Source organism: Solanum dulcamara, chromosome 7 (assembly GCF_947179165.1).
Source record: "Solanum dulcamara chromosome 7, daSolDulc1.2, whole genome shotgun sequence".
Lineage (NCBI taxonomy): Eukaryota > Viridiplantae > Streptophyta > Magnoliopsida > Solanales > Solanaceae > Solanum > Solanum dulcamara.
The window spans coordinates 6611867-6638720 of NC_077243.1; the positions used below are offsets into that span (position 1 = coordinate 6611867).

General features: G+C 30.3%; 2 protein-coding genes and 1 non-coding gene across 3 annotated transcripts; all 3 read left to right on the forward strand.

Annotated features, from left to right (window-relative positions):
• Positions 1–291: 291 nt before the first annotated feature.
• TRNAI-AAU (transfer RNA isoleucine (anticodon AAU)) lies at positions 292–365 on the forward strand. Its single transcript has one exon. It is a non-coding gene; the product is annotated as a tRNA-Ile (tRNA).
• Positions 366–2077: 1712 nt separating this feature from the next.
• On the forward strand, positions 2078–5477 carry LOC129895663 (2-hydroxy-palmitic acid dioxygenase mpo1). Its single transcript, XM_055971396.1, has 4 exons — positions 2078–2606; positions 4912–4974; positions 5057–5128; positions 5223–5477. Exons 1-4 carry the CDS (start codon positions 2268–2270, stop codon positions 5337–5339), a joined length of 591 nt encoding a protein of 196 aa, XP_055827371.1. The 5' UTR covers positions 2078–2267; the 3' UTR covers positions 5340–5477.
• Positions 5478–13519: 8042 nt separating this feature from the next.
• Positions 13520–15562, forward strand: LOC129896731 (NAC domain-containing protein 100). The gene is made up of 3 exons (XM_055972691.1): positions 13520–14125; positions 14295–14572; positions 14660–15562. Exons 1-3 carry the CDS (start codon positions 13924–13926, stop codon positions 15182–15184), a joined length of 1005 nt encoding a protein of 334 aa, XP_055828666.1. The 5' UTR covers positions 13520–13923; the 3' UTR covers positions 15185–15562.
• The last annotated feature ends 11292 nt before the right edge of the window (positions 15563–26854 follow it).

A 26854-nucleotide genomic window follows, 5' to 3' on the forward strand; every position in this document is an offset into this window, starting at 1 on the left:
GTTAGACTCTTGATTCATTACCTTTTCGTCGACACAACAATGTTCAGTTCCATCTCTTCTGTACTGTTCTGAATTATAGTAGGGATCCTATAAGGTCATGTAGAAACATATTAATGTTTCAATTTGTTCTGCCATTTTCACTTCATTAATTACACGTACCATCGATACATAAATATATGTACGAGTAGTCAATATTTTTGAATATCGCAATAAAGAAACCGTCAAAACTCAGATGGGTAGGAAATAAGATGTTGGATTAAATAAATATTTTGTATAACCTATAGGCAAATCGGCCCATTAGCTCAGTTGGTTAGAGCGTCGTGCTAATAACGCGAAGGTCGCAGGTTCGAGACCTGCATGGGCCATTTTTTTAAAGCTTATTCCTGATTTTTTAAGACCCCAAAAGAGAAAAATACGGTGACCAGCGTTTTTCTAACCAAAAAAATATACAGTACCCAGTAACAACCAAATGTTAGAAGTCGATAGATTTATAATACTTTTATCACCAATGAAAGCAAATTGAAATATTTGAAGTAGACATTAACCTAATGATTATACTCCTAATGAAACTTTTTATTTCCTACGAGGTGCTTGGTTCATAGAAATTATGTGGTTATTCTGGTTTGATTTTTGAGATTAAGTTTATTTAATGTTTAGTTGAGTTATCAGTTAAAATCAATATTATTTTTTTACCTTTTCTCATTTAGAAGGTGACATAATATATGCAAATTATAGTCATGATTTTAATTCTTGGATATTTCAATTTTAAGCCAAACAACCTCTTAATTGTGTTGTTCTAGAGGGTCGATCAATGACCGAACATTTTTGTTAGCTGAATTTTGGTGCAACAAGTTTCCATAAATCGAAGCTTTAAGGTTAACTTTAAAGTGAAAAACAATTAAAGAAGGACCTAACTACAAGTCATTGATTGTGACTCATAACTAAACCTTCATAATAGGCTCGTGTATTCAATTTGAAATAGGATCATTTTAGAAAAAAGATGTTTAGGCTCTTTGAGGGGCTTATTTTATCTTTTTAGCAATAATAAGTTGTAATTTTTTTAAAGAAAATAAATAAAAGAAGTTTTATTTGTGAAAAAAGTGAACTTTTCATACAGAAGAAAGAATTATTAAAAGAAGTTTGACATGTCTCAAGTAATATGTGTCATGAAAAATTTAAACAAATTGGTTATGTTATCAATTGAATAAGTATTATTAGAAGAAATCGATTATAATAGAGTTATTAGCAACTCTGTATCTCATATATATATATATATATATATTATCAATAATCTAAGGTCTTCGTTCAATTTTGACTTGCCAATAAAAATTTCCTTCAACTAAAATAAAATAAAAATACTGAGAATGCGTAGTATAAAATGCCTAAACAATGAAGAATTAAATCCCTCATAATCAATGTGAATCATAGGGAGACAGTGACAAAAAATAACAATATTGAGCTCTCTGTGTTTGATAATTAGAATGAGTACAATCTAAATCTCTTAACGAAGATCCATTGGAGGACAAGTTTAGTGCAGTAATCACTGTAATTCCAGCTCTAATAGCATATATTTAAATTGTTACAAGTTAAAAAGCTCGCAGTAGGGCTATGGGATGGACCTTTTGGAGTGTCTTGTGCGGGAATCAACGCGATGATGTCTGATGTGCCCTCAGCCTAATAGCTTCGGACGTAACTTGCATTAAAAAACTCGATAGTTAATAGAATTCTACAATTCAATTAAGTATCACATTTCACTACGTTCTTCATTGATGCGAGAGGCAAGATATTCATTACTGAGAGTCATTGTTGTTTCAAAAGAAGCACATGTCCCCACGCACTCCACGAATGAGGTGCGAGAGGTAGACAGTTGTATTCCTTGATGCTTTATGCGATGGGGGTCATTAGTCGTCTGACGAGCGAGCGCTCAAGATCCAAAAATTTCACCGAATTTATTCATGATCTAATATATATATATATATATTATCATTTATATACCTACAATATAATTTTTCAAAAAAAAAAAAAAGTTCAACTAATTACCAACTTATGTCCATATAGCCACGCGACACCAGTGGAGTCGAGAAAATAAGCCGAACGCGGAGTTGGACCAGCATAGACAATGTCGTAAGGGATTCGCAAATCAACCCCTTCGTATTTGTCAGTTCCCTTTACTTTCCTTTTTATAATCCCCAAAAAATAAGGTCAAATTATTTTAAGCCCAAATTCATCGTAATCCATCAATTACCAAAAGGAGCAAAGAAGGAGAGATGGGAATTTTTGACTTAGAGAAACAGTTCGCATTTTATGGCGCTTACCATAGCAACCCAGTGAATATCTTGATTCACATGGTGTTTGTGTGGCCCATCTTTTTCACCGCTCTTATTCTTTTCGATTTTACGCCCTCACTTTTCAATTTACCTCCGATTAAGCTTTGTGAGCACAGCTCTTTGGTCCTTAATTATGGCTTCTTGTTTGCTTTGGTTTATGCACTGTTTTACGTGTGTTTGGACAAGAAAGCTGGCTCTTTGGCTGCTTTGCTATGTTTAATTTGTTGGGTTTCCAGCGGTATAGTTGCTCGTCAATTGGGGTTCTCTCTCGCCTGGAAGGTAAAGGGTCTTCTCTCCTTTTATCTCTTGCTTTTCTATTTCCTTAAAAGTTGAGTCTTTTTGTTTGTCTCTCCCTTACATCTGGCTGCTCTCTTTACTTTCTACGTCAATTACTGTTGTATTTATGTCATGCTGCCGTAGTTTTGGGATATTGCAAACTATGTTGGAGAACAGTCAGATTTAGAAACAGGCAAAATTTATTAGTTTGACTAACTTCACAGCTAAATTGAATTAGATCAACTAAATGTTTTACAAATAAAATTTACATATTCAAACACTCTAAGGAAAATACTATAAGTTGCAATTTTTATCAGGTCAATTTGATGAAAAAATATATTTTAGAATGTTGGCCAACTTGACGTAGTTTCGACTCTTGAGAAGCGAAAATGATAACTGATTTCATCACACAGATTGAGGACTTGTGAGTTTGTGTGTTTAGATGAGATGGTGAATTGATGAAATGCTTTCAATTGCACTCTTACCTCTTTGTTAGTTCTCCTTGATTGTTCATTCTGCTTATTATCAGCAATTAGAGTCTCAGGACTTCATCTTTTTCTAGCCAACTTTTCAGCCTATTGTCACATCAAGCCATGTTTTGATCTTACCTGCTTCCTTTCTTTGCCGACCATCATACTTAGAATCACAATTCCCCCTTTTGCTTGATCTGTTACTATATTCTTGCACTCCTTTAATCATTCAATCAAGTAAACCTCGATCCGGAATTAATTGGAGGCATCTATGTGAATCGTTTGAATCTACTTTTCTCTAATCAGGTTCATTTCACTCAAAGGTTAAACATGTCGCGTTTCAAGTAAAGTTAGGGGTTTTCTTGTATGTCACACCTGCTCTGCACTGACATGCAATCAGGAACAACTCCTGATTACACCAATTGGACAGGCTAGTTAATGTATGCTGGTACAGGTTATAGGAATTTTGCTGAAGAATTATTACAGGCAATGTCATTTGAGCTGAAGAAAACTTGGGATGCTTGCATGCACTTCTTACCTGCATTTCTAGTACTGACCTATAGCAGTCATTTAGTTGCCTATACCTATATTCTCAACTGGCAAAATAAAGCTAAAGAGGGGAGCTTAAGGTTTTTCTTGTAACGTAGCTAATTTGGACAAAAACTGATGGTCCATTTAAAGATCTAGTCATTTAGCTGTTCACTCACAACTTTCTGGCAAGAGCATTATCATGTAACTACCATGTTGTGCACTGCCCGCATTCCACTCTACACGACACAACATCTCATACACGACACATGACCAACCTATGCCATCAGTCTTTTAACTTTATATTTTTGCTGGTACACTGGGTGTGGATGTTTTTCTCCTCTCTTACCTTGAGTTTAACTATAGACAACTTAACTTTTGGTAATTAATCTTCATAACTAGTTTAGTTTAGATGTCTGGGTCCTCTATATGCGGCGAGGATCTAACTCCTGACTTTCATCAATAGCAGTTCATTGGGTTTGGTCAAACTTGGCTGTCATCTATTTGTTGTTTGAGGCAAAGAACCAATACAGAGTTACCCTGTACCTATGCTTGTGGGAGTTAACAAGTACCTTGGGATTGCAATTGGGGCATTTCAATTACAGAGTTAGCAAGTTCATTTTAATTTTTTTTCCATATGGGTAGTCATTGTTCACTGTTTGTGCCTGTAAACGATTTTTTTTTAACCTTTTCTGTACTATCCCTGTAGATGTTAAAACTTTATTTCATTCTTTGATTGTTAAATCTTTGGTGTAAACCACTGTATTCTCTGTCCTTTGCTATTCATTTCATTCTTTGATTATTAAATCTTTTGTCTAGACCACTATATCTCCCAATGTCTTAATTTATCTTGAAGAAGTTTGATGATAATCCCAAGTTTGAAGTTTCTGTTGGATTTCTGAAGACGACAAAGCATCCGAAGATTTAAGATAACCCTTTTACTTACTGTTATTCCTAATTCTATTTAGGTCATTTTTCCCATGAAAGTATTGAATGTGTAAAGTTTTTTAATCTGCTTATTTTTGTGGACCTGGGCCTGTTTTTCTACAAAACCCACCACTGCCTTGCCCCAATTGCCATTCCAACAGGTACCCAGTGGAATTAGTTGAGGTGCGTGCAAGCTGACCCACACACCATAGTTAATTAAAGAAGAAGAACCAATAACTAATTACTACTTGGACAGTCTCATATGGACTGGACAAAGATGTATAATGCATGATCTGTTTGGTCAGAAATACATTTGAATCTATCTAGTTTTTCTTGAATCAAGTATGTGATGTTGGTACTAACTATGACAAACACTTGACCAGGTTGTTTTAGCAGCTCAATTGTTCTGCTGGACTGGACAGTTCATAGGTCATGGAGTGTTTGAGGTGATTATTTGTAGTAATTTTATGCATGATTCTCAAAGCTTCCATTAATTTGGTCGCATGACATTGTTATCCACTTTTGTAGAAGCGAGCACCTGCCCTACTGGACAATCTTGCACAAGCTTTCCTTATGGCACCATTCTTTGTACTCCTTGAGGTAATTATACCAATTCTATCATCTATGTTAGGATACAAGTATTTTCAGTGGTTTCATTATCTTAATGTTTTCATGACTTATTGGTTCTGCACAGGCCCTCCAATCTCTTTTTGGCTATGAACCATACCCTGGGTTTCATTCAAAAGTGAAAGCAACAGTAGATGCTGAAATCAAAGAATGGCAGGAGAAGAAACAGAAAAAGATATCTTAAATTTGATATGTGAGGCTATTACCTATTCTAATCATTATCTGTAAATGAACGAAGTTTGTTCGAATGTGAACTGCTCATGTAAACGTTAATTTAGTTTTTGTATGCATACTTGATTAAGTCAAAAACTTAGGTTTTATACATCCTTTATGAACTCAACTATTTATCAAAAGGCTCCTTAGCTTGTGGTTTGATGCACCAAGTGGCAAAGAATTCTGGGTTTTGATGTATGATGTGTCTTACCAGTTAAGGACTTTGCTAGATGTGAAGTGGATTGTTTACTAACAACCACATTACATATTTCGTGTAAATCCATGGTAAGCATCACAGACTCAATTACCTTAGAGGTGGTACTTGAATTGTTTCTAATTGCTTCTGTGAGTTAAAATCCTTTTCTTTTCTCTCTTCTAGCGGACTGTTTATTGGTATAGCATCTCATAAGAAATTTGTAAATTAGTTGCAGAATATAATTCTTCTGTATAAATCGTATTTTCTAGTCTCTTAGTGGCAGGTAAACATCAACCTTGGATGAAAAAGAATCTTAAGGTCTTTTCTAACATGAAAAGTATAGTAGGCGTTTGGGCATAGATTTCAAATATATTTTTCACTTTGTATGGAATTTATAAAGATGAAGTTGCGTTTGGTTATATTTTTTGCAAAGGAGAGAAGTGAACACTCAATTCGAAATTCATGGAGGAGTTAAAAAACAGGTATGGAGCATTTCTTCAAATTTGGAATTCAATTCCTAATTGAATCTAAAACTTTTATAAGCAAACATTTGTTAACAAACTTTTGTAATTTTAGGAAGAAAAAAAGAAATAGTTACACAAGAAGAACAAACTTGAAATGACCTTAAAGAGTAAAAATTACATACCATGACGCAAAGTCGATGAAAAAATTGGAGGAAAATAAAAAGAATAAATGACAATGACTAGAAACTTTATTTTTATTTTTCGGCACAAAGAAAATGGTTATACATTACACGCATGAAGCAAGAAAAGGCAAAAAATGGGATCAATCATATGATAACTACCACAAAAAAAATCCTAAAAATGTTTACAAGAATAGAAGTAACAAGTGTAATTAGGGGGCGACATTCTTGTATTTTTGTTTTGTTTCCGACATTAAAGGTTTCGTGTGAAATTTGCATAACCATGATTAATGGGACCTTAATTCAAAATTTATAAACTTAATTGATTTAAATTCATGTTGGGTAAGTTGAAATCTTTAATTAATAATAAAAATATTTCATCCATCTCCATCATATTTCTCTATGCTTTTGTCTAGCCTTTCTAGCTAGTTGTTACTCTTAGCTAATTTAAGATACTTCATTTTCCACCAGTAGATCGCAAGGAAGGTTTTAGCAAATGTAAATTGAAGCAAAATCATCCGAGTTTTGCGGGGATTTGACAGGCTTTGGGAATTTTCAAATAAACTTGTGACATCATTGTTTAATTGATTATTTTGAACCAAATAATTAAATGATGTGGTGCTTACTTTCCGGTTTGGGTTGTCGATGAGGCTTATTACTGCAAAGATTAAAATTTATCTTTTACGTAACACTGACTTTTTCTCATTTTTTTCTTTGTTTATTACTTTATTAATCTTATTTTATATTTTACTATACCTTCTTTCAATAATTCTAATTCGTGTGTATTCTACTTTTCGATCTTTTAGAATTGATGATGAGAAACGATTGTATTTATATAAATAATATAATACACTATAATACGATACATTAGGTGACGATCCTCTAAATGATATTAACTTACACAGTATTATATATTGAAGATTCAAACCCTTTTCTCAGAAAAAGAGCAATATATAATAATCTGTTTAATTAAAAATTGAAAGAACGACTAGCTACTATTCAAAATTAAAGGGCAACGATAGTTCAAATTTTAAACAATAAAATTATTATCCTTAATTTTTTAATAATTCCCGTTTTTTAATATATTAATTACTCCTAGAGCTTTATGATTATCCTCCAGCGCATATTAGTATATTAAGAGACATTTAGTATGATTTAATAAGTAGTAATTAGTATATTAAGAGACTTCTAGATTTTTCATATTAGGACTACAGGAGATTATGAGATCAGAAAGAGCTACTATTTCTGGAAAATTGGGTACATTCCTAATTCCTTATGAGATTATATAATGATTATGATTATAGTATTTATTTATTTTCATCACCACCATCACCACCATCACCACCATCACCACCATCGTCATCATTATTAGTTTCGTTTTATTATATTTTGCTAATTAAGAAGATCTTGATTAATATTTGCACACATCATGTACTAAGGGATAATGTTATTTTTCACAAAATTGGGTATGTTATATCTTCTCCATCAATTAAAAAAATGGAACTATAACGCATCATGTCATGCTGCTACTGATCATTGATACATGTATTATGGCGAATTCAGGATTTGAAGTTTATTGATTTCGACAGTAATTTCAATTTAATATACAATGATAATTGAATTTACAATAACATATTTACAAAAATTTAATAAATTTCTTAATAAAAATATAGATCTACGGAAAAGCCAGTGGATTCCCTTGAACCCATACACTTTGTTCTAGACCCTAATAGTGCCTCGTATATATATCAAAAACCGCAAAAATCCAGTAGCTGCAATCATATGTATTGTTTCCATTAAACACAAAAGAACTTAAGAATCAAAACCTGTGACTAATGAGTAGTAACATGTTAACTAATCCACTATCGAATCCAAAATAAATCACTTAACTCATCGACTATTAGCCTGTTTGGCCAGGCTTCTAAGGGGTAATGAAAAGTGCATACTTATGTTATAGAGTTGAGGTGTTTGGCTAAACTGAATGGTAACAATAATTGATTATCAGAACTCTATAAATATTTTTTTGAAAAACAACTTTTCAAAATAAGCAGATTTCGAAAGCTTTAATCAAATAGACAAATATATGTTGTGTATCAACCAAGGGTGGAGCCACCTTACAGTCAGAAAGGTTCATCCAAACCTCCTTTGGCGAAAAATTATACTGTTTATACATGATTAAAATAAATTTTTATGCATATATAGTAGATGTCGAACCCTTTCGATTAGTTCATATCTCTATTTTTTCAGATTTTGAACCTCCTTACTAAAAATTCTAGCTTCGCCACTGATATCAACATATAATGATAAGCTTCAAATAAAGAAAGAAACCAAATTGTATTTGTAATTAACAGCAAGAAGCAAGTCAGAAAATGTGAGATCATTAATTTCATTTCTCGAGTAAATGATTATTAATTTTTGGGTCAAACCTTTAAAAACTTATGAGCATGAGAAACATGGCAATTTTGCATCCACAGATAGAAAGAAGAAATGGCACATAAGTCCATAAAGATAATAAAAGCTAATTTAAATAATGCATAAGCTAATTGCTGTATGCTTTGGTCCTAAAAATATGATCCTAATGAGCTGACCAAAATCTTTTCATAAATTGATAGTTAGGCAAAGCATGATGAATCAGTCAATCATTATACCATATCTTACAAAATTACTTTAAAGATTTGGAAAGTCTAAACAGTAAATAGTAATAAAGAATTCAAAAGTGACCTATGTATATTACCTAATTTTATTCCTAATTAGTTTTCAATAAGAACCAATATTCTTGTCAGCCAAGCTAGCGGTCTCATTTCTTGGTATGTGTTGGAACAAAAGAAACAGGACTGGCCTAATCTAGAGTTTGGTCAACACTAGAGTTAATTAACTAAATCAGTCTAACCAGAGTTTACTTAATTATCCCCCCCCCCCCTAAATTTTTTACTTGTCATGTTTTACTTTAGATAAGTGTCAAATTTCATGAACTTTTATCAATATTTTAAGATGTATTTTTTCATCATATTAGAAAGGCTGTAACTTAATTATACTCTCTGCATCTCAATTTATGTGACATAGTTTAACTGAACATGTAGTTTAAAAAATATGAGAAGATTTTGTAATGTTTCAAAACTATCCTTAAAAAGAGTAGACATTTGTGAATTTTTTGACAAATAAGAGGGACCGATAAAATTAATATTATTGATATTAACATTAAATATTTGTCATGTAAGAAAATGTATTATTAAAAAAAAAATCATATAAATTAGACTAGAGGGAATAGCTTTTTTTTTGGGTTTAGTTTTCAAATACTATTTAAATTTAAATTTGAAAACATTTTGTTGCTTGGATCAATTGGGAGTAACCAAGTGTGTGTATTTTTGATGATGGTTTTTATTGGCTATATATGACGGCACTAACTATTTTTTCTTCATTGGGCAAAATTTGGTGGCTGATATGAATGTTTGACTATTTAAGCCAATCTGAACGGTTCAATGTTGTTAAAATAAGATTATAGTAGTAATTTAATTCATTAAGAAAAGAAATCTTGGACAGGTGGCCCTCCTATAGTTGGGTTTCTTTCCTTAATAAGAAAGTTCTACTGTTGCTATTTTTTAAGAAAAAGGAAAGGCACTTGTCCTTTTTTCATTTTTTTATTATATAAAAATATGTTTTGGTTCACAATAATTAATTAGGCTTTACTGCAAGAAGTAAGAGATAAGGTGGGAGTCCAATTCTATAAAAGATTTGTAATTTTAGGACTTCTTTTGTCATGAATATATTGTTTAAGGGGTGTATGGAGTGTATATGTTGGAGCTAAATTTAGACGAATGTCAATAAATAAGTTGAATTATCATTTGTTTAAGATTTTACTTGAATCAAAATGGACAGTTAATTTGAGCTAAACAATGTATCGAATAACTTAATCCACCCAACTATAAGAATCACTCTTCATTTATTCTTTTATAGTTTGTTTAATTATTAAACCAAACTAACAATGACTTTTTCTTATTTATGATGACTATATCCAACCAATTACCCCAAACTTAAAAAAAAATATTCATTTTTTTGACTCTTTGTTCAGTTAATTTATTATACGTCAATTTAGGTTACATATGTCGTTCAAATTAGCTCTTAACTTTTAAATGAGCTAACTTGGGGTGCTGTTCAAATTGATCTACCAATGAATATAAGTAATATACATGTCTCGTCTAACTCACTCATATTTGAGTAAATTATATTTACATCGGCTAAATTTAATATTCATATCTCAAATCTGGAGTTACGACAGACATTTCTAGTATCTATTTCCTTCTTGAACAACAGGTTCATAGTAATTAAACACTCTAAGGTTAGATTTTGTGACATTTACAAATATTTCGAAAAGTTTAGAGATACCCTAGTACTATAAACTTAATTCTACAATATTTTAAAGGTGTTTTTCCTTCTCTCCTTTGTTATATGTTTCTTGAATTATATGAGAAATTTCCTTTAAAAATGTAAATTTTTAGTATATGGTTATCATTATTGCTTGTGTATACTATCATATAGTAAATGCACCTCTATTTTCACATTGACAAATTCACACTAAACTTCTTTGTTTAGGTGCAAAAAATCCTACCATTTTTAGGACAACAAAGATGAATAAATTATAAAGTGTTCACCCTATATCATTTTCAATTACCAAACAAAATAAAATGTATTAATTAGTTTGATGTAACAAAATATTTCATGCATTGTCTAAATTAAATTAAATTCATGCGTGTAAAGAATGGCAAACGACAAGTTTACAAGATGAATACAATATTGAAACATTTTTTTCCCTCTAAAGCAAACATTTGATTTATTTTTTTTGAAAAAAAATATTGATTTAGATTTAACTAGTGATTGAATATACTCATATTAATTAAAAATTAGTAACAACAAAGGTCGTTTTGTTATATGCTTTTAACTTTAATGTTTCCAATTTGGGTTCAGAGTGCAAGTTTTAAATTCTTTCCGTTCTCATCAATGATGGTCCAACCAAATCCTAGCTAGAAGAATTAAAAGGAGGTTAACTTTCACCTAAAATATAATTACAAGTAACCGTTTCTAAAAAAAAGTAAGATAAAGTTAATTGCTACAACAAATTAAAGTTCACTAATTATTTTTTATATTGTTAGTATACATATTTACTTTGCAACTAATAAGCATGGCCATTCTCTTGACCATCTATATTTGCAGTTACTAATAAGCATGGATAAAAGTATTGTGCGAAGAGTAGAGCACATTCAAGAAGACTATAATTGATCAACTATATTAAAAAGACATGATGGTCTGTAATAATAAGCTTTTTGTAAGTACACAAAAGACGGTTACAAATCAATGATTGTGGTGGGGATGGCTATGGTCCCTTCCTATCATTAACCACTCGTCTCGTTTTTTAGTTTTGAATATGATTTTTTTTTTTGTTATTAAATGAAATTCTACGCGGCATCAATCCAAATTAATTAGTCGAAATTTTAATACAGATACTAAACAATAAATGAGAAACCACCAATGATTGTTGTGTAATGGATATATAGGGTTCCTCCATTCTTAATCAGATCTCGAATTTGAATTTGGAGTATGAATTTTTTTTTTGTTATAGAACGCTCTCTCCTTTATGACCTCACACGACATAAATTTAAATTAATCAAAATCATAATATGAATATCGGATCGAAAAAAAAAGTGAATAAAGACAGTTGAAGATGAGTCCAAAAGAGCAATCTTTTTAAGTGAACTTCCTACATCCATATTCCAACAGAGGGTCTTCATAATTATAATACCTTTCGGTTTTATGTTTGTATCTTCTCATGGGCCCTAGCCTAGCTCTTTATAAGTTCTTCATTCAATATAAAGTACAACTAATATCTAATCACCTTCTAGGCTTCTACATTTTAGTTGCACAACAGAAATTGCTTTTCATGAGATAACTCCCTCTTAAAGTTCCTTTTTGTAGTGTCAAATTGGGGTACATAACAGAATCTTGTTAAAAGAAACTGTTAATTGAGAAGGAAATTAAGTAACTCACCCGGTATTTACACTTAACTACATTAATTAATTGTTGTTAAGTGATAACTATATATATAACAACACATGTTGTTTATTTATTGAATTAGCGTAAACAATTTGTCAAAAAACCCGATGTACAAAGCATCTTTGCATCTGCGCAAGGTTCAGGAAAAGGTCGCAATCTAAAGAATGTGGCGTAGACAGACTACCCTAAAACAAATATTCCACAACTTGAACTCATGACATATAAGTCCCACGAAGACAATTTTACTGTTGTTTCAAGGTTCCTTTTTAACTTTGTTGAACTAAAAACAGTCTTTTTTTTAACTGAAGTCTCTTATCATTGTGAATTGAAAGTATGAAAGGCCTTTAAGAAGCTTAAGACTTTTTGGACTAATTTTCTGTTTTATAATGTGAGGTTAACGTGTCTAATCAGAAAACTAACAGCATGGAGATTATGCGGAAAACTGGTATGAACTCAAATATTTTTATTCCAAATGAAAACAAATATGGGGTTATAAAGGTAAATTTCACTTGGTTAAATGGGATTTAAGCTAATTTCAGGTAGATGATGTAAACCTTCTCTGTAATCCCTCTTTTTTAGTATTTATTTCATTTAAGGTAGCCCAGTTTCACACGCTCAAAAGTCAAAAAATTTGAATAGAGAAGGTTAATTTAGGAAAATCACTCAAGAATTGTATGAGAAGAATGTAGGAGATGGATAAAATATTGAAAATAATTACCTAATAAAAAAAACTTAAAAAATTACTCTTTTCATTTCAATTTGTTCGTGTGATTTTGATTTAACACGAGTTTAACAATATAAAAAAAAAATAATTAAATTTTGTGATTTTAAACTAAAAATACGTATAATATATTTAAAAAAAGGCAGTCAAATGCACTAAAGCTTCCGCTATGCATAGGGTACGGGAAAGGGTCCGACCACAAGAATCTATTATGGTTTTTAAATATTTTTTAATCTTATATTCTTAAATATGCTATATAATTTTTTTTTTTATAAAAAAAACGAACTAAAAAAGAAAATAAAACAAACAAATGAGATATACCGTTCTGGTATGGAGTTGAAACAACCTATGAAAGCAACAAATTGAAAGGTTCTTCAACTAACACTATTACACAACAGAAATTCCAAATATAAATAAATTATATGTTCCAAAGAAAAACACGACTTTAGTTAAAAATAAGCACTATATGACAAAAGAAATTTTGACAGAATTTACATGCTTTATTTAAGGAGATGAAGTGTATTTAGTCAAATATAAAAAGGGGTGTATAGAGAGGTTTATATGAGAAGGCATAGAAGAAGAAAAAATTAGAGTTTTTATAATAAGAGAAGAAGGACCAAAAACAAAAGTTCCTTAGAGCTCACGTATCTATCCATCTCCCCCAAAGACCAGTATTTATGGCCTTCTTCTGTTTATTTCTCTGCTCTTTTTTCAATCTTTAACATCATTTCCATGGCTTTTCTTTCTAACTTTCTCATTTTTTTCATTAACTTTTCTTCCTGATTCTGAAAGACCAAAGATACCCTTTTTAAGACTTTATTAGTTCTTGAATCTTGATATATTATTCTTTCTTGTTGTTTTTTTAACTGTTTGGCAAGGACCTTTTTAGTCTGATTATTAAAAAGAAATTATAAATTTTACAAAAGGGTGTTTAGGGGTTTAGTTTTTTGATGATGGAGAATTTTTCTGGAACTGTTAAGATTGATGATCAACAGCAGCAGCAGATGGAACTTCCTCCTGGATTTCGCTTTCATCCTACTGATGAAGAGCTAATTACCCATTATTTGTCTAAGAAAGTTGTCGATACGAATTTCTCTGCTATTGCTATTGGAGATGTTGACATGAACAAGGTTGAACCTTGGGAGCTTCCATGTAAGTTTATTTCTCCCTTTTACTCGTCCACTCAATTGGTTAAACTAAAAATAGTTGGTGTATATAACTTATATCTATACTGGGTGAAAAAAAGTAAGTAGTAAATCTGATCGACAATTTGTGTTTTGTTACATGATAGCTATTACTGATTTTCTTATTATGTTTGTAGGGAAGGCAAAAATTGGGGAAAAAGAATGGTACTTTTTTTGTGTGAGAGACAAGAAGTATCCAACTGGTCTAAGGACAAACAGGGCAACTGCTGCAGGTTATTGGAAAGCTACAGGAAAAGACAAGGAGATTTTCAGAGGAAGATCTCTTGTTGGCATGAAGAAAACTTTGGTTTTTTACAAAGGGAGAGCTCCAAGAGGTGAAAAAACAAATTGGGTAACTCATGAATACAGATTAGAAGGTAGATTATCACTTCACAATCTTCCTAAAACAGTAAAGGTACAAACTTTATATATTTGATATCCTCTGTTTTGGTCCCCTATTTGATTTCAAGATTCCTAATTTCTTTTTTCTTGACTATTGCAGAATGATTGGGTGATTTGCAGAGTATTTCAAAAGACAACTGGTGGGAAGAAAATTCACATTTCAGGGCTTGTGAGAGGGAATTCTGATGAAGATGAAATAGGCAATTCTCATTCCCTTTTGCCAACATTGACAGATTCATCGCCGAGTCACGTGCACTGCTTCTCCAATTTTGTTACTGCTCAAAAGAATCAAGACAACATGATCAATTCGTTCAACACTTCTCCTAATTTCCCTGTTCTCTCGAATTCCATCGACATTTTCCAAAGAAATTCTCTTCCAAATACATTCACCTGGAACCAAACTGTCCCTCTTCAACACAATTTTCCTCAGCCAAGTTCATTTCCTACACAAGATCCTGCAACTCTTAGGAATTTGCTTGAGAATTATGGACAGAACATTCAGCATCAGAGTTTCAAAAAGGAGACAGACATAATCAGTGTATCCCAAGAAACAGGTATAAGCACTGATATGAACACTGAAATTACATCAGCTCAACAGGATCTTGATTGCTTCTGGACTTACTGAAATTCTTGGCAGAAAAATAAGCACAAAACACAGAGCTTCAGTAGTAGTAGCTATTATGTTGTGGAATTAATTATATGTATATATTTACTAATCCCCTAAGTTGCATTCAACAGAGTAACCATATTATGTCCCAAAAACTATACTCCTACCACAATTTTATTTTTTGTTTGTTTGTCATTTTACACTTCCCAGTTGTCTCACCGCCGCGATTAGTTATTGTGATATTGAATTTGTAAAAAAAAAAAATTACTAGTACTTTTAACACTGTTAGCCTTTGATTGTGTAAGATCAGGTTGGTTGGCTTACTAATCTTTTATTGTGTTTTTTTTCCCTTAGAAATTACTTTCTGTGTTTATGGATTTTAGGCTTTTCATTGAATTTAATAAACAATGAAAGAACATTTTGTGGGACTCAATTTAAACAATATGCCACGGACCTGTTTCTTCCTCCATAATATGTGTATAATTGTGTCATGATTAGGGGATAATCTCAAAGTGCTTTGGGAATTAGGACCACTTTCAGATGTCAAAACAAATGTATTAACCAAACCACGTGGTGTCTTGTCTGATGTTAATAGTTGCGGGCCTAGTCGTTTTCTTCTCTTTTTTATCTTTTTGACAGAGTATAATAATCATTGTTTATTGTAGGATTTAAACGAACCAAATGTCAAGGGGATTAGTTGTAACGACAACAATGTATATATCAAGTTGAGTTAGAGATACGAAATGAGTAAAACATGCTTCTCGCCACGCATTAAATTAGAAGAAAAAAAAAGGAATAGTTCAATGCGCTAAGCATGACGAAAGTTTTGCCGTTTCTATGTTTCCTTCATGCTTAAGTTATTACGCACAAAGGTGAAATCAAAACTTTAATCTTATGAAATATGAATTATATAACGATGATTTCAAGTGTTACTAAATAGAACTTAATATTTGTACATATTTAATAAACTTCTTAATACAAATATATTATTTGAGCAAAAGTTATTGGGTTCGGCTGAACCTTGAATTTCCCCATGTAAAACAAGGAATTTTAGATTCATGATAGAATCAGATTCAAGAATTGAATTTTATGAGTTATGGATTTTATAATTACAACTTCAAGTACTAACAACTACGTTTTATTAAATGTTTGTACATTTTAGTGAATTTTATAACACAAATATAAAATTTAGGATAAAACATATTGAGTTCGGCTAAATGGTTGAACCCATAAGTTGCCTTTTACCTCCGCCCTTGCTTTCATTGAAGCTAAATTGTAAAAGGAATGGCCAAATTGAAAAGAATAAATAATTTAGTTTATGACAATATGAATAGACTTATTAAAATTTGTCACAAGGATGAGTGAAAACATGTAACTATAAGTTGGTGATTTCATATTCAATTCACAGATAATACCATGGCATATGATCATCAAATGCTGGCAGAAATTTCCTTATCATGTAATTTTAGTGACGTGACATTGTGACTTGCAACATGTCTAATTGGTTAATTATTGTATGTTTCCAATCAAAACTAATAATAATTGTTCAGAGAACAGTTCAAAAATTGAACTTATAGCATATGGTAAGTTCAGTATAGTGTGAAGAACACCATAAATATGAGTAGAAAAATATCTGGTAGTGTTCCTCTATATGTTCTATACTTTGTGCCTATCACAAAAAAAAAATTGCTAGTCACTATCTTTATTCTATTCAGCTAAGATTTGTCAGAATGATATTACTCCATAATTATATCGTGACTTTTATTAATGTTAAGATGTGCATTGATCTTCAGTTTAAACCAAAAAATCTATTCAATTAAAATAAGAAACTTTCCTTAAAATTGTGCCCTATGATATACTTATATATTGCCACACATTTTTAATTATCAAAATATGATATCATACGGAAGGACGCAAATTCGAAAACAGAATAAATAAATAACACCAAATTTAATGTGGGAAAACTCTTCAAATCGAAGGTAACAACCATGGAATCGTCGAGATCCGAATTGCTCCACTATAAAAATAAGATGGTTTCAAATATTCTCCTAAATGGCTACACAACAATTTCCAAGCAAGGAGAAGCAATAGCTACACCAACAAAAGTAATAGGAAGAAAACCACCCAAAACAGAGCTACTGTTCGGAATCTAAACTGGGGTATTGCTAACCTCTAAATCCGATCTCCACCGTTCAAGTCAAACACTGAGATGTTAGGAACACTCAATAAAAATTTTAGCCCAATCCAACGATTAGTGAATCGGCAAACGCAATTTGAAGATTGCTGGTCGAAAAGACAAAATTGTTGCGGGAAACACCATTTTCTTCTCCTTCTCTCTTATGTGCCTAATGTCTCTCAAAGACACTACCAATGAGCAATTGCACAATTCTCTCAAATCATTCTATTTATAGAGTGGTATTTTTTCCTAAAGTCAAAACCAATTCCAAATAAGATTATAATACCAATCTTTTTTCAAATAAAATTGAGAATCAAATTAGGAGAATTATTCCAATTCTTTTACAAATAAGATTAGGCCATGAGCCTTTGGTTAGAACATGGGTAATAGCCCAGCACATCATTCGAGATAATTTAATTAAATTGAAGATTTGACAAATAAAACAATCATTTAAAAGTCAGCAGAAGCACAAACGTAACACAAAAATCAAAGTGCTGAACTTATTTCGTTCAGTGTTTGACTTGCTTATTTATGCATTAAAAAACTATGGTATTCATATATATACAGTGGTATTACCAAAAAAAAAAAACAATGGTAAACATATATATGTATAGGTGTCAAATGAACGAATTAATTTATTTGGGCTAAAATAAATTGAAATGAAATGCATTAAATAGATATAATTTCTTCAATAGTGTGTAAATAAAAAATTCGACAAGTAAAATGGTGAAAGAGTACATTGGACGAGACACTACACCGATACCCTTGTTCATACTCTGATCGAACCCCTTCTTGAAATTACGTATGTTTGATTTGAAATTAAATCACATGCATTCAAAATGTACATTAAAGAAATACTGTTTAATAACCATACGCTATCAAAATTCTGAAACCTAATCTACATTTTGTCTGGCAGCCATTCTATTGGAGAATTCATGTGTAGCCAATTATAACGCTTCTCTATAACATTAATTAATACTTTTATTGTTTTTAATATTAAACGTTATATAACATATTCTCACGTGATCCAACTACAGTACTTTCTAATTTGATACACCTATTAAAAAAAATTAATATGATTATTTTACCAAATAATATTTAGTATTAGATTTAAAAAATGGATTTAGAAAATAATTAATTAATATTAAAAATAAAACATGAAAAAAAGTTAATTATTTTTTTAATATATTAAAACTGACAAATAAAAATAATAATAATATTTTTAAATAATGAACAAATAAAATTGAATTGGATTATTTGGACATTGATGTTCTCATCGACCTTATTAAATGCTAATCATGCATGACCTTCTTACTAGACAAATTAAATTTGTTAGATCCAGGACCCCTTTTTCCGATTTTCACACAACTAAGATTATGAGCATAAAGTTTAAGAACTCTTATTAATTACTGTCTGAAAATTATTTTGCGTGTCCTTAACATTTCTTTTGCAAAACAAAACAAAGAAAACAAAAGAGGAAGTTTTATTATCAGTATATATTAATAATTAATACATAAATATCTTTGAAAAAAATTGTTTTTAAAGATAAAGAGACACACAACTTAAGGTTTAAAATGAAAGTGTGAATCTGGCTCGAAAGAAGAAAATTGACTCTCAAGTATTTACAGACTAAAATTTTATTTTATGTTTTCAATTCAGTAGTCCTAATATAAGCTTTAAGAGTTGTGTCACGGAATGATAAGTATCTTGACCATCAAAGGTTGGGTAAGCAATGACAAATTCAGAATTTTTATTAAGGGCATTTTTAAAATAAAAATATAGTGCATGTCTAAATTTAAATTTAAAATTTCAAGGTGAATTTTAAATCGTTAAATTATTGAGTCAGCCTTTAATCTTGTATTCAGAAGATAGTATAATTTTTTTGACGAGGAGTTTGGGTGAACACTTTAGATCCACCCTTGGTGGTAAGGCTTTAAATATTAGTACTTCATTCTTAATTATTTTATAGCTGATATTCGGGTCATGCGAATTAGATTCGGATTCAGAATTTGAATTTTATGAATTTTTGTAATCATTTCAAATTAATACTTTCTCCGCCCCATTTTAGTTGTCATGGTTTCCTTTTTGAGATTCAAACTATATAAACTTTGACTAATATTTTAAGATATTTTTTTTATCATATTGATATGAAAAAAATTATAACTTATAGTACTTTTCGTATTGTTTTTGAATATCTAACTTTTTAGTTGATAATATTGAGTTAAAGTAATATAATTTAACTTTAAAAAATAGTCAAATTGACTTTCGAAAAGCGCAATATGACAACTAAAATGGAACGGATGAGTATTCCCTCCGTCCCATTTTAGTTGTTAGGTATACTAAAAATAGATGTCTCAAATTAGTTGTCAATTTAAATAATCAAGAAATATTAGTCACTTTTTTTCCAACTCGACCCTTAATAATTAAGTCATTTGGTGAAAAAAATTATTACTACAACTCTACTCTATTACTACAATTTTCAAAAAGGTCATTTTAAAGTTACAAGACTACTTTTTGTTAAATTTTTTGTATTTCTTGTCTATCATTCAACATAGAACACATCAATCTATGATAATTAATGTATAAATTTAACAATCCATTAATAGAGACTAATTTCCATAATGATTGAAGAATATTTATAGTAGGGCGTATTAGTCAAATTGCATTTCTTATTAATTTTTCTTAAGGATGGCACAAACCTTATCCTGACAACTAAAATGGGACAGAGAAAATATATAATAATAATTGAATTCATAACATTTATAGAAATATAAGATAGGTACAAAAGTTATTGAGTTTCTATAAAGCCATAAAATGTGCTTTAGATTCGGGGGTTGGTTTTTCGAAATAGTTACTTATGAGTGATGGCTTAACTATTAATCATTATTATAGAAAGTATCCGATTGTTATACAATAAAGAAAGTATTTTCGTGAGATAATAACTAGCTATTAATTATATGACCATTTAAGAAATGAAGTTCTCGAGTCGCCACTAATACAATAAAATTACCTTTAAATTAATAGAAAATTTACTTTGAAAGCGAGATTTAATTTCTTGTTGAACATCAAAATAGATACCTAAGCAAAAAGAATATGTTTGGACACGAAAGAAGAATGGTTAAGAATTGTCATGATTGAACTTTACAAAAATCTTAAAAGGGAGAAAAGAACAAAAACGAGGGAGGAAAAAAAGGTAAGTGGACAAGTGGAAGACAGTTAAGTGATTCAGGCAAATGGCCAACCTCCCATAATCACTCTTTACCAAACCTTTGACGTGCTATCAACAACGATTGTGGTGGAGTTATTAATTAAAAATTTTGAATTTGAATTTCTTTAAATATAGGGTTGTTTTTGTCGAATTTCCCTTAATACAAAATTGCTTTTATTAAAAAGCATTTTACTTTTTAATGTGATTTTTTTTATGCGAATCAAAATTTATTAATGGAGCACTAGTTAAAGTACCAAAACACCGTGACGTGCTTATTTTGCGTTTTTCTTGCATGCAAATCCTCAATGAGTGAATGAGGTTTTTCCCTAACGGTTTGACACGTCAACACGCGGTCATTTGTCCGTCATTTCCAAATAGGACACGAGGTTCAGGTTTTCCTCTTTGCGTCATCCTTTTTTTTTAAAAAAATAAAATAATAGCAAATAGAAATTCATTGTTTAAAAAAATTGCATATTTTAATTACCTAGAAAATTATAATTTCTTATTTAGTAATGCCCAAAAAATATTGACGAAATACATAGGCATTCCTTAAACTTTTTCAATAATTTCATTTCAACACTCAAACTTTGACATGTTTCAATTGAGCACAACATAAATGTTCCTAATTGACATTTTCAACTCAAATTTTGGAAGAGTTTTTGTGTGTGTTGTCAAGCGCTTATTATGTAGACATCAATCTTTTAAAAATATATCTACCACCTTTAATTATAGACATCAACCTCAGTTAGAATTAATCAGAGGTTTTACGATTTATTGAGACTAATGGGTGACTTATTGAGGCTAATGTGTATCTGAGAACACGCATAAAAACTTTTTCAAAAATTGATTTGAAAGTATCTAATATGAAGACTTTATTTTGTGTTCAAATGCTCAATTTAAGTCTAAATGAAATTTATTAAAAAGTTTTAGAAGTTATCAATGCTGCTATAACTCTTGTCTTTTCGTATAATATTAGGTTTTGGTAAGTGGATTGAGAAATTTTACTTAACTTTGATGTATTATAATTACTCGTGGGAAATCGAATACTAAAACTTAGCACGCCAACAACCACTGGCTTATACTCATATTTAATAAAATTAGCAACGGATTATATTGTTTAGCTACAATAAAATTATTCTTGAAGCTTATCATATAACCCTTTTAAACATAAAGTCGTTTTGCTTGGCTAGAAATATGCATGCAGCATGTATTGTGTGAAACGGGGAAATGGAAAACATTAAAGTCATTTATTGCTCTTGAAAAAAATGTTTTATTTTTCCTCCTTCCCCCTATTCGTTTACTAAATAACTCTTTTCGTCTCTAAATAAGTATTATTTTTGTAAAAAAAATATTATTTTAAAATAAATGTCATCTAAAAATTTAAGATAAAAATCTATATTTTTCATTTATATTATTATAATCCGTCTTCTTATAATAGTGTTCAGTTCTCAAAAAATATTTATTGAATAAAGATAGTTTAATAAATTATATATTTTATTTATTAATTTTTTAATGAACATGATATCTTTTACTAAAATGACAATTATTTTGAGACGAAAGGATTAAATTAGTAGTTCAATCCTATTTTTCCTCTGTCACAGCAAGTATTGATATCATCCCGCGTGCCCTTTACAATTGTTTTTGTTATATAGTCTTTTTATAAATAAAGACAAAAAAGTAGTAACTGATAGTAGGGCATGCAGTTGTCAAATGCAACACTTAGTTATATTTCTTCTAGTGGTAAAATTCTGTCCATGCTGAATTGTGAAAAGCATTTTGGGTCTTTGCATGTTTATTCAACATATTTGTGATTGTTTGCAATATTTTTTTCTCAAAAAATATAATATAATCACAAAAATAAATCTATCTATCATTCTTTCTCTTTTAAGATTTCTCAGTAATTTGAAAGTCGCCAGTGACACATTTCTTAACTTACGATGATGTGGACCTCCTTGAGATATCTATTTGGATATTGTGGATCTTGTTGAATTATTTGATTGTCAAAACGAGTTTGGCCACATCTTGATCTCTTTGTGAATGTTCCATAAATTTTGTGGATTTTTCGAGATTGCTCTTCAAGGAAATATATATATTACCTTTTATATAGACATGCGCAAGGGTTTAGGAGTAGAGTAGCCTCCAAAATCTTAGCTGGAATTGAACTCATCTTGTAGAGTTCCACGAAATTTCAATATCTAGCATGACCATGATAATATTTTATTTGATTTTGGCATGCATACATTTATATCAAAGTTCATAAATGTCGAGCAAAATCTGGGAAGAAATTAAAAGAATTAGGCACTCATTGTAAACAACAAATTTCCGAGCCGAGAAAAATAAATAATCAAGACCGGAAAATTGGAGTAACAAAGTGTAATATTTGATTTCAAAATGTAGTACGTGTTACAATCTCTATGATAATTCTCTGATTCTTCAAATAATAAGGAATATGTTGAACTTGAATTTGATTTAGAGTCAAGGGCTTGAATAGCTTGATCTTGAATCTTCGTCTTCAAATTTGTATTTGAATTATTCGTCATGAACACTTGTATGGTTATGACGAATAACAAATATGAACAAGTAATTGGATCTTGAAATTCTTGATATTTGCCTTGGTTCTTGATCTGGAACTTGAACTTGAATTTGATTACTTGAACTTTGTAACTTTGTAGAGAATTTGGAGCCTTTGATCCACGAGCTCTCTTCTTGATTCTTGTTCTTCAAAAGTCCTCATTTCAGAATAATGAGGACCCATATTTATAGTTGTAGGAAGTGATATGAGAGTGTGATTTGATTGGTTGGGTCATCTTTATAGCCCAAATCAATGAATTTAGATTTTTAATTAAATTCACATTTATTGGACTTAAATAATTGACCCAATTTTATTAATCCAAAATATTTATTTGGACTAATATATCTTGAATTTAATACAAATTGAACCATTTTACAAATTTATATTTAATAAATTGTAAATGATTACACTCATCACGGGTGCTTGCTTCATTAGGAATTTTTTGAACCTCTCCAATTACAGAAATTAAATTCAATGTCATAATGTTGGCAATATGCATGTGAGTAAAGTCAGTTTTATGGTTCAAGTCAATGAAAATGATGAACAAGTTCATTGAATGTTGGCAAAATCTGTTGATATATAGGAGTACTATTTAATTTGGCTCTGGAGCACGTTGGTATAATCCAATTGTACTTGTCGAATAACACCGCAAACATAACTAGGGTTAATATAAAATGACATACTGCTCTTTGATGACCTTTATCATATTAGCACGTGCTCAATGCCGACGGCGGAGCCGCATGAATTAAAAAGAAATTCAAGTATCCAACTAAAAAAAATTCGTAGAAAAATTATACTGCACAAATAATATATTTTTTTTAAAAAAAATATATACAAAATTTTAAATTTCCTTAACATAAGAGAAATACATGTTCAAATCCTAGGTATGATATCTTTGAATAATTTTTGAATTCCTTATTAGAATTTCTGATTTCATCACTTATCGATGATCATAATTAATCTCTAATTGGCAGCTATCTTAATGAACCATTGACGATAACAGCATGGAGGAGCCGGAATCGATCCATGGGGTTTGTCTTATTGCTAAATGGATAATCAATTTTGATAAAATGTGCAATAAATTTTCTAATTTCTTCATTCTTCGTCAAATAAGATACACTATTCTGAGGAGAGAGAGCAAGTGGAGGACTAACACAATCCAAAGTTTAGTTAATATTGGTTGATTGTGGTATTTGATAGATCTAACAACTTTACCATATTTGATTATAACGTAGTTAGTAGAATTATATCTTTTTTTTTATCACTGGTTGTTTGATATTCATATTGAAGTTCGACTAAATTTAAATTCGTATAAAAAAGTTCCACATAATTGGGATATCCATATGAATTACTGGAAGTGTATTAGAACTCGACATCAATGGTGAAAACTCAAGTGAACTGTAGGAAGAAAGCCATGGCTAAGAACTGAAGAAGGAGATAACTCATCAGAATGATGATTTGATTAAAATGAGAATTCATACTGGCCTTTGATCATTAGTGATATATATATATATATATATATATATATATAAGATGACGATATGACAGCTATACTACAATTAACAATCTAATAAACTACTCTGACAAGTAATAAACTAGCTGAATTTGTAACTAACTAACTAATGCTGACGTGGCTAACTAACGGTTAACTAACTATACAAGATAATTAAGCACTATATTAAGTGTGTATTTCAATAAAGTGAACATAGAGACAGATTCAAAATTTAAATATTATGAATTTAAAGAGAATTATTTTTTAGAATGTTTATTCATGTCTTTTTAACTAGCTTGGGATTCACACTTTAGTTGGTATATTAATTTGTTACACCATTTATGTACTTTATTTTAATCGTTCGTTCATGTCAATTTAACATAAACTTTGTTTCATGGTATAAGAGACTTTGGTTCTCTCCCATGGTAGTACTTATCTCCTGCGTGTGCTCCTAAATTAATTTTATACTCTTACTATAAATCCTTGTAGACTATATATGTCAGCTTGACTTTTAATTTACTAGTTTCATAGCTAACGATAACCAATATAATTATTTTTTTATTGGTTATACTTGTTGTTTCAAGTCAATTGCAAAAGCCTTTAGTTACTTCCCCAGACAATATTCAAAAATGAGTTTCGATTCAATAGCTTTGCACAACATAGACAAGTGAAAAAAGTAACAAAGTGACAAAGAGAATAATTAGGATCCCATGAACAAGAAATTTTTTATGTGAAATAAAAAAATAGCGTTACATAGTTTTATGTGAAATAAATCTAAATTAGTCAAACATTAAATATTAACTATCAATAGTAAATTCTATCCGCACCCAATATTTTCACTTAATATATCTAAATACATTATAGTTAAGTAATCTGATAAGGTAAATATGCATGTTAATTAATCAATTCTAAAGGTGTATATGCAAATATATAAAAGTAGACATGCGTAAGAAAAAAAAACGAAACTCAATATAGTATATATATAATTAAAATTTTAATTTAGCCAACAACAGAGAAGTATCAACTAAAATCTTTTAGCGTAAAATAGTTTCGCCCATGCATCTATTAACCTCTTACAAAGATCGGTTACAAGTAAATTTTTACCTTTACCAAATGGTATAAGAAACTACTTATGATAGAGAGTCATATACGTTTTCAGCCCAACTGCTAGGGTGCTTGTTCCCACTTCCAACCAATTGCAATGTAAACATACAAAACCCAAAGCTTCTTTCCTTGGCCTTGTAAAACTTATTAACTAACCAAATATAAATATAAGAATTCTACAATTTTCTAGCTTATATTCTTCCGGTGTTTAATAAAACATCATTATTTATTACTAAGAGCTGTTTGGATTAGCTTATAAGCTAGTTATAAGCTGTTTTCAGCTTTTTGGAGTGTTTAGCTGGCAAACTTAAAGTCATTTTGTGCTTCAAATAAGCCCCCAAAAAATTGAGTTTGTTTGACTTAGCTTATCTAAAACAGCTTATAAGCTGAAAACATCTTATAAACCCAAAAAAATAAGTTGGATTACCCCAACTTATTTTTAGCTTATAATAAACAATTTTCAGCTTATAAGTAGCTTAAAAAAAGCTTATCCAAACAAGCTCTAACACTATGGTGTGTTTGGTAGAGATGGAATTGGTTGGTTAAAATGTTTGAAAAATTATTCTCTAGGAAAACAAGTTCCTCAAAAATGAGAAAAATGATTTTCCTAACAACAATAGAGAAAACAAATTGCATAAGCTAGTGACATTACAAATTTATTGTCTACTCACCATCTATCCAATCCACCCCAGCCTTTCAACCCCAATCCCTTGACCATCTCACCCCCACCATCCCCGAACTAGGAAATCATTATGATGGAAAACATTTTTCTTCAGACCAAACACACATGTATCACTTCAAAGTTTTACTTTTGGATAATAAAAATATACATTAATAAAACAACAGATTAAATAATGTTTTCTTTGTTTCAATGTGTGGCACAATTAGAACTTTGAGATTCAAATTTTTATTGTAAATTCAGACATAAAAGCTTAAAATTTATATATTTAAAAAATATATAAAAAATGCTATAAATTATTAATAATTGATAACTTAAAATATAATAAAAAAGTTTTATAAGTTTTTTTTTTTATTTGACTCATGTAATTGTAAGCGTATAACATGAATTGTAACGGAGGGAGTACTGAGAGTAGTAATTTTTAATGATTTATTCGATAAAACCAGAACTCCAACCA